Raw genomic sequence first — 8,547 nt, forward strand, 5'->3', positions numbered from 1 at the left:
TTTCTGAGTTCGAGGCCAGCCTGGTCTACAAAGTGAGTTCCAGGACAGCCAGGGCTATACAGAGAACCCTGTCTCGAAAAACCAAAAACCAAAAACAAAAACAAAAAATTATTATGACAGTATGTGTTCCTGTTTGTGGAGGTCGGGACAATGCTTTGGAGTCAGGGCTCTCCTTCCACCTTCCATGGGTGTTCCAGGATCAAGCCCAGGACTGTGTGGCATGCAGTTTCCTAGTGGCCATCTCACTATCCCTCAAGATAAAAGCACTTTGATAAGCATAACATATAAACACGGTAGGTTCTTATTTACCCACCAGCCACAATCTGGAATGCAGGTCAGAGATATCTCTGCTTTGGTTATTTCAATCCTGCCACATGGAAATATCAGAATTCAGCATAAATCAGATTATAGTCTCTGGTATTTAATCACTCATTTTAACAGGTGTAAACACAAGATAATAGTTTGGGCTAAGAAAGTTTGGACCTCCAAACTTAAGATAGTAAGAAAACAAAAATGCTATTTTAGCTATAAACAGCTGTGGTGGTTTGTATATGCTTGGCCCTGGGAGTGGCACTATTAGGAGGTGTGGCCTTGTTATATTCCTGTGTTGCTGTGGGCATGGCTTTAAGACCCTCGTCCTAGCTGCCCGGAAGCCACTCTTCTAGCTGTCTTCAAATGAAGATGTAGAACTCTCAGGTCCTCCTGCACCATGCCTGCCTGGATGCTGTCATGCTTCCACCTTGAGGATAATGGACTGAACCTCTGAACGTGTAAGCCAGCCCCTACTAAACGTTGTTCTTATAAGAGTTGCCTTGATCATGGTGTCTGTTCACAGCAGTAAAACCCTAAGACAACAGTCATATGAGGCTTCAAATGCCCATGGCAGGCCCAATCTCTCTTAGTCTTTGGAACAGGATATAGCTCTCAGCTACTGCTCCAGAGCCAGGAGTGCTGCTGTGCTCCCTGCCGTGAAGATACTGGACTAAGCCTCTGAAACTATAAGCAAGCTCCCAGCTAAACACTTTATTTTGTAACATTTGCCTTGGTCATGGTTTCTCATCATGGCAACAGAACAGTGACTAAGACATCCTTCTTAGGTTTTCACTAGTAAGAGAACAACTATCCACTACATCTGTAACACTTCAAAGAGGCATTTAGAGATTTAATCTTTTAAAGAGATGGAGAGATGGCTCAGAAGTTAAGAACACTGGTTCCTTTTGCAAAGAACCTGGGTTCAGTTCCTAGCACCCATGCGGCAGCTCACACCTGTCCATAATTTCACTTCTAAGGTACCCAATGCTCTCTTCTGGCTTCTATGGGTACTGCACTCTTGTGGTACACAGACATAGATTCAGACAACACTCATACACATAAAACAAAAATAAATCTTAAAAATCAACACCAACCACACTCCCCTTAACCAATGCTAACACAGTTTGCAAAGGTTCATTTGACACAGAGGCTACACAGCTGAGGAAGGACTTGCTGCATGAAGACAACAGCACGGACAGTGTTTTCCAAGCACCTACCCACAGGAGAAGGAGGCAGCTCTGGCTCCTGGGCTTCCTCCTCAACATCCTGGTCCGACAAGCCGTTCTCAACAGGTCCCGAGCTCTCCTTTACACTCTCATCTTCATTGCCAACGGATGAATCTAGCTTTACAGGCAGTCGCAAGGTAGGTTTTTTCTTCTTTTTAAGCTTTGGCTTAAATTGAGAGAGTCGTTTTTTCTCTAGTTCAATACATTTTTTCCCTACAAAATAAAAATAGATAAAATACACACTGTGGATCAGAAGCATCCTGGTGAGCTCCTCCAAAGCCCACAGCACAATTCTGACAGGCTCACACCCACTCCTGCACTGCACCTGACGACAGCTGCATGCTCCACCAGAGGTCAACCCTCTGGGAACCCATCTATTCTACTCATGTCTTCCCACTCTTCATGGGGTACCTTCGAGTTAGTACATGCTTTTTTGTGGTTATTTTAATCATGTAATGAGGGTGTCCTGACAGTGTCTGCTGTCTATTACCACACTTCTGGTTCCAGCTTCTTGACTGGTTCTATCCCAACCAGGGGGCTCTTGTGATTCCCTGGTTGGAATGCACTGTTGAACAGAACTGGTTTTCAGGAGAGGCCTATAAACTCCAGAAGTATGAATTAGACTTCCTTGTGATTCTGGAACCTGAAGACTATGTATGATTCTCACACACCTGGCACTTACTAGTTTGCAGCATTTAGTATTACTCTCTTTCTTCCTTAAAGGTTTTATTGCTTGCTTAGTCATTTTTACCATATTTCAGCTGCTATTGACAGATTCATAGCAGTGTAACCCAGCGCTCCCACCACAAACCAGATGTAAAGTGTCCCCTCGACCTAAGACTCCCACCTGTCCTGTAAATGCTCTGGCTCTGCAGCTCCAGGTTCCTGCTAATCTGCCACCAGTTTGAATGTCACCTGTTTTAGGTTTTCATAGAAACAGTAGGTATCCTGTGCAGTCCCCTGATCCTGGCTGCTTCTGCTCGCTGTGGTTTCTCAGAAACTCATCAATCTGCTGCATTTATCATTTATTTATTGTTCTTTGTCTGTTCTGGGGGTGTTGAACCAGGCCTTGGACACATGACAAGCTCTGTACTCAGCTGTCCCTCCAGCTTACAACTTCTTTCTTATGGCTACTCATGCTCATACGCTCATTAGCATTTGAGCTCTGTCCAGGTTCTGACCACAGACAAAGCTAATCTGAGTATTCTTTTACTAGACTGTAAGAGGATGGGAAATGTTAGCATTTGAGATATATTTCTTCATCTCCTGTTTTTAGTTGTTTATGGTAGGGAGATGTGTCAAACATCAGTTAGTTTATTTTCTTTAAAATAAAAAAAAAATCATATTCATAAAATTTACACTTAGTTTTGTAAATTTGTAAAATTTACATATAAATTAGAAACATTATATTTATATGATTGTGTATCTGAGAGAGAGAGAGAGAGAGAGAGAGAGAGAGAGAGAGAGAGATCCATCAGAGGACAGCTTATGGGACTTAGCTCTTTCCTTCTCTCTTACTATGTGGGTTCTAGGGTCCAAATTCAAGTTGTCAGGCTTAGCAGCAAATACACTTTTATACCCAATGCTGTGTAACAGTTTCCTCTGAGATTCAAACACTCCATTCTACAGGGATGCTCTTTAAGCAGGAAGGCACATAACTCAAAAAAGCTTCAAAAGTCCCTGAAACTGGCAGGATTCACTAGGTCCCTCCCTTCCAGAGAAAGCAATGAAAGCTGAGAGTCCCCCTCAGAGGAAGAGAAGCTGTGTTGCAAAGACTCAGACAAGCCAAGCTGCCAAGACTTCGGGATTTAGACCACTGCTTAGAAAAAGCAGAAGCTAGCTTTGCTACCTAGAGGAGGGTTAGAATAGTCATTTGGCAAGGCCACTTTCCAATCTGTTGAGCTGACTATAGGCTGTGTGTTCAGTGTGCTCCAGATTCTCATCTTTTGTAAGCTGTTGCCCATGTTGGGGTGGACTTTGAAAATTCAGCTGTTATTGAGTTACTTCTGTTCTATAAATAATCCCAAGGAAACATATGGCACCATCACATGGACACCATTGGTGTTATCATCTATCTATCTATCTATCTATCTATCTATCTATCTATCTATCTATCTATCTATCTATCTATCTATCTAATCTATCCACCCACCCACCCACCATCCATCCATCTATCATGTATAGAACTCACAAGAAACTAATACATATGTGTGTATATGTAATATATAAAAATAATAACATACATATAATGAAGTTATTAATATATACATATTAATTAGTATGAATCTGAGCACTTGTGATCACCAGGCACGCCACAACATGCCTATGAAGGTCAAAGGTTGACCCTGGAGTCAGTTCCCTCTTTCCATCTTTATATGGGTCCTAGAGGCTGAGCTCAGGCTGACAGGCCTGCTTGGCAAGACCCTTTACCCTGTGATGACCAACCTGACCACATATGCAATCAACTAAAGTCCAACAAGTGGGGCCACATCTGTGAGCAATTTTCTCTTCTTTTAATTTTTTGATAGAGGACTGTCCTGGAGTTTGCAATGTACAACAGGCTGGCCTTGAAGAGGAAAGATTCTCTTGCTTCTGCCTCCCAGGTGCTGAGATTAAAGGCATGTGGCACTATGCTGAGCTTTGTGGGAGATTTTCTGGATTGGATTTGAGATCAGAAGACCCATCCAAACCTGGGCCACACCTCCAGGCCTATAGAAAAGGACATGGGAAACCTTTGCTTTTTGACCACTTGCCCTCACTCTTGTCAGCATCAGAACTTACTTCTTTAGGATTCCAACACAGACTGAAGACCAGCAGCTTTCCAGGAGTCTTTCCAGACTCCAGCACTAGATTTGCAACTGCTGAGCAGTCTTGTGCACGGAATAGCTACTAGATCTTTGGCCTTTCCATCAGGAGTCAACTGTGGTCAGACTATCCAGACCACAGCTTGTAAAACACTCCAATAAATCCTGTGTGTGTGTTTCATTCTATCAGTTTTGTTCCTTTAGAATTCTGACTAATCCCCTACCCATTGTCAGACATCTTGCTGTCCTCCATCGCCGCCCCCACCCCTGTCAACTGTCCCGTTTGTTTAGTAAGGTCCCTTTTAAGCTGATCCCTATACTTTGATGTGACTCAGTTCTTTGAGTGCATCTTTTCTTTTTTGCATAAGATGTTGTAGGTTCTTTCATTTCCCAAGGTTGCCTTGCAACCCTGGTAAGAGTTCAGCCACGCCGGGCTTGGTGGTGCACGCCTTTAATCCCAGCACTTGGGAGGCAGAGGCAGGTGGATTTCTGAGTTTGAGAACAGCCAGGGCTACACAGAGAAACCCTGTCTCGAAAAACCAAAAACCTCCCCAATTTAACCACACTTGTTACAATTTGGCAGTGCTATCCTTGGCCCTGTAGGTTACAGACCCACCCTACTGATGCTAGGTGGGTTCAGAACAATGACTAAAGCCGAGGAAAAGAAAATCAGAAACAACAGTGTGTAGGCTCTCCAACTTCTTCTAAACCAACCTTGAGGAGGCCGGGAATGGTCCTGCATGGAAGTCAGCCACCTGTAGACACAGAAGTCATCTGCACCTGAGTAGATGCATTCTGGATCCACTGGGGACCAAGCGACACATAGCAGCCGGCCTCGATGTCCTCGGAAATTGAACAAAGGTTCTTCCCGGAGGGCATCCCACACCTAAAACCACAGCAGTGGACAGAATGGACAATTGCTGGTTATTCTATTGTTCTGTGTCATTATCTGTAGTTACAAATACACTCATGATGGGTTTTTATTTCTCATGTGATTTGCATTCATCCTAGGGCATTCATGTGACAATACCAGCTCCCCAGGGGAGGAGCATGTGTCTGAGAGGCATTCCTATGGAAATGAGGTACGGGTGCTCTATGGACCACACTGTCTCAAACCAGAACTGTGTTAATATTTGTCCTGGGGAGCTGGCACCAGGGCCCACACCTACTATCCCAGCATGGAAAGTTGAAGCAAGAGGTTTAAAGCTCTGAGCATAGGATCATGAGACAGTTTAGTGGAAAAGACACTTGCTGCAAAGTCTGATGACTTGTGTTCAATCCCCAGGACCTACATGATGGGAGGAGATCACCAACACCCACACGTTTTCCTGGCCCCTCCACCCCTCCAGCATGCACACAGACTCCTACTGTTTCTGTCTCTGTCTCTCTCTCCATCCCCCGACACCCATATACTCATGCATGCACGTACCTATAAAATAAATGTAATTTTAAAAAACCAAAACAATACAAAATACCAGGAGTTTTAGCACAGCCTACCTTACACAGCAAGACCCTGAAGCAAAAGCTCAAACAAAAAAATTGCCTATAGTTAACTAAAATCTTTATGTTGGTTTGGCTGAGACTTTTTGGGCTACTTGGGTCCACTGAGAGTAATCAGAAGTCAGCACACTGACTGTAAGGCAAAATGTATGGCAGAACTATAGGGTCTTCCAGCTCCTCTTTCTACAGACAACAGAAGGGGAATGAAAAACATCCCAAACAGGGAAGAGGAAATGAAATTAAGACTATGCAGTGAAGGATCCTGGATCAAGGACACACAGTACCTGAGCTGTTCCATCGTAGCAAGCAGATACCAGCCTTCCATCATGATGTGGGCTCCATGCCAGACTGGTAATCTTGGCTGTGTGCCCCGAGAGGGTCCGGTAGGGCTCTGTGATGGTCACTGGAGCCTCAGGATTACTTTCTGAAGGGTAAGGGGACAAAGTCACAACAGCAGCCACAGGAAGGATGCACAGGGGGACAGAACATGACAGGACCAAGAATGTAACTCACTAAATTTTAAGAGCCACAGGATCAGGGAATTTGCTGTGAGATTGTGTCACCTTTAAAAGACCATGAGGTCTCATCAATATGGTTGCCCAACCATGACCTGAACAAAGACCACTAGGCACACTAATGTAGAAGGGAGAAGGCTGGAATATGCCAGGGCAACGAACCATGATGCCTACACGAGACAAAGAACTACATGCAACTTAGAAATACTGAGAGGGAGACACAGTCTTCCCCAGGGAAGAACACATCAACTGGTTATCCAACATCAAGCCATCAGCCCTGAAAACATGAACATACGAGCAACACTGGACATACTGGGCAGGTAACACATACATACTTAGGAATATGTATGTGCAACAATAATTAAAGAAAAAAAAAGCCCAAGAATTTGATAGAGAGCAAGGTCTGTACACAGAAGGGTTTGGAGAGAGGGAAGGAGGAGGAAATGACATAACTGCATTATAAGCTCAAAATTAAAGAACTGTTAAAGATGAATGCAGCTCATTGACACCTGACATGCAGGCCAACATAGGAAATGTGCCACACAAAAGCACCGACTCTAAAGCAACCTGTCCTGTCACCAAGTTATAATTACATTCACACAGGATTCTAGGTAGCAAGAGATCATCTGGAGCCACTTGTGAGAAAATACTAGATAAAACAGCAAGAACAACAATCAAACAACTGTTCTTGTTTCCAGTTACCATCAATTCCCTTACCTGAAGAAATCTGACATTTCTTGGTAATATGGTCTGCTCTGCTGGTGACAGATTACCTCATCTTAAAAAAGGGGATGGGGTGAGGGAACTGGAGAGATGGCTCAGTGGTTAAGAGTAAAGGCTGCTCTTCCTGAGGTCCTGAGTTCAAGCACCCACAGGACAGCTTATGACCATCTATAAAGGGATTGATGTTCTCTTCTGGCATGCAGGTGTACATACAGCAGAGCACTCATATACATAGATTAAATAAATAAAATTAAGAATATTAAAAAACAAAAGCAATAACAACAAAGAACAAGAAAACCCAACCAATCTGTGAAGTCTCTATACCTATATTTTAAAGGTTCTTTCCCTGAGCAGAGGACTACAGACTATAGTTGGACATGAAGTACAAGATGCAAGCCAGCACTCAGAAGGCACAGGCAGGAGGATAGTGTTCAAGGCTACACGAGGCCGGCTCAAAACTCCTGCATCATCCCAGCCCAGAAGTTAGTGTTACCTACGACAGCTTTCAGGTTGTGCACGTAGATGACTGCATTGTTGGAGCCAGAAGCAAGGAGACAGCTCAGCTCTGGACGGCTGCCATGCTCATGGTGCCAGACTATGGCGTTCACAAGCTTGTGGTGCTGCTGGATGGTGCACAGCAGCCTCAAGTTGGGGACTTGGAATATTTCTATTGATCTGGAACAAGACACAGCAGGACAAGAACGATGGTTCACCAAGTTATAATCTGTGCTAATGTCCCGCCCCTTCTCTCAGCCCAGGAAGGTCAGATAGAAAGCATGGGACTCTCTATCCCCGGCAGAGGTGCTGCGTGAGGAGGTGTGGGGAGGGAATTATGAACTAATGGCTGCAGGACTACAACTATAGTAACAAACAAACAATACACAGCCAGACTCCAGTAGCCAGCAGGGTAGGGAAACACTGCCACTGAGCTGTAAAGATTCAAACAATTCTGTCTTCCCAAAGATGCAGAGTCCAGATCAGCTGAGGATATCCACGTGAATCCTACCAACAGGGCTACAACTGGGCACTACAGAAAGCCTTGGCCAGTCAGGGAATGCTGCAATCAAAGAGCTTTTTATAAAGGATGCACTCACCCATCTTCATTCCCAAGAGCCAGGACTTTGCCATCTCCTTTCCAGCTGATCTCTGTGTGCACGGGCAGCTTGTACTAGAAAGCAAACCAAGCCAGGCGTGGGCATAAGCATTCTCTTCCCACTCTTCATCTCACAAACAATGGCATCACAAGGAAGACAATCCCTGGAGTTAAAATGTGCTCTAATGGGCTGGTGAGATGGCTCAGCAGGTAAGAGCACCCGACTGCTCTTCCGAAGGTCCTGAGTTCAAATCCCAGCGACCACATGGTGACTCACAACCATCTGTAATGTGATCTGGCGCCCTCTTCTGGAGTGTCTGAAGACAGCTACAGTGTACTTACATATAATAAATAAATAAATCTTAAAAAAAAAA

The 8,547-nt window shown here is 44.3% G+C and overlaps 1 protein-coding gene across 4 annotated transcripts in view; it reads right to left on the reverse strand.

The window, feature by feature from the left end:
* Gemin5 (gem nuclear organelle associated protein 5) overlaps window positions 1–8,547 on the reverse strand; it is a 46,272-nt gene that overhangs the window by 17,900 nt on the left and 19,825 nt on the right. For all 4 annotated transcript variants that reach the window (XM_021213874.1, XM_021213873.1, XM_021213877.2 and 1 more), the window contains exons 12-16: window positions 8,175–8,248; window positions 7,574–7,755; window positions 6,127–6,266; window positions 5,057–5,228; window positions 1,530–1,751 (exon numbers count right to left, since the gene is read on the reverse strand). In XM_021213874.1, the coding sequence (XP_021069533.1) occupies window positions 1,530–1,751; window positions 5,057–5,228; window positions 6,127–6,266; window positions 7,574–7,755; window positions 8,175–8,248 (790 nt within the window). The remainder of the gene's footprint in view (window positions 1–1,529; window positions 1,752–5,056; window positions 5,229–6,126; window positions 6,267–7,573; window positions 7,756–8,174; window positions 8,249–8,547) is intronic.

Source organism: Mus pahari, chromosome 14 (genome assembly GCF_900095145.1).
Source record: "Mus pahari chromosome 14, PAHARI_EIJ_v1.1, whole genome shotgun sequence".
NCBI lineage: Eukaryota > Metazoa > Chordata > Mammalia > Rodentia > Muridae > Mus > Mus pahari.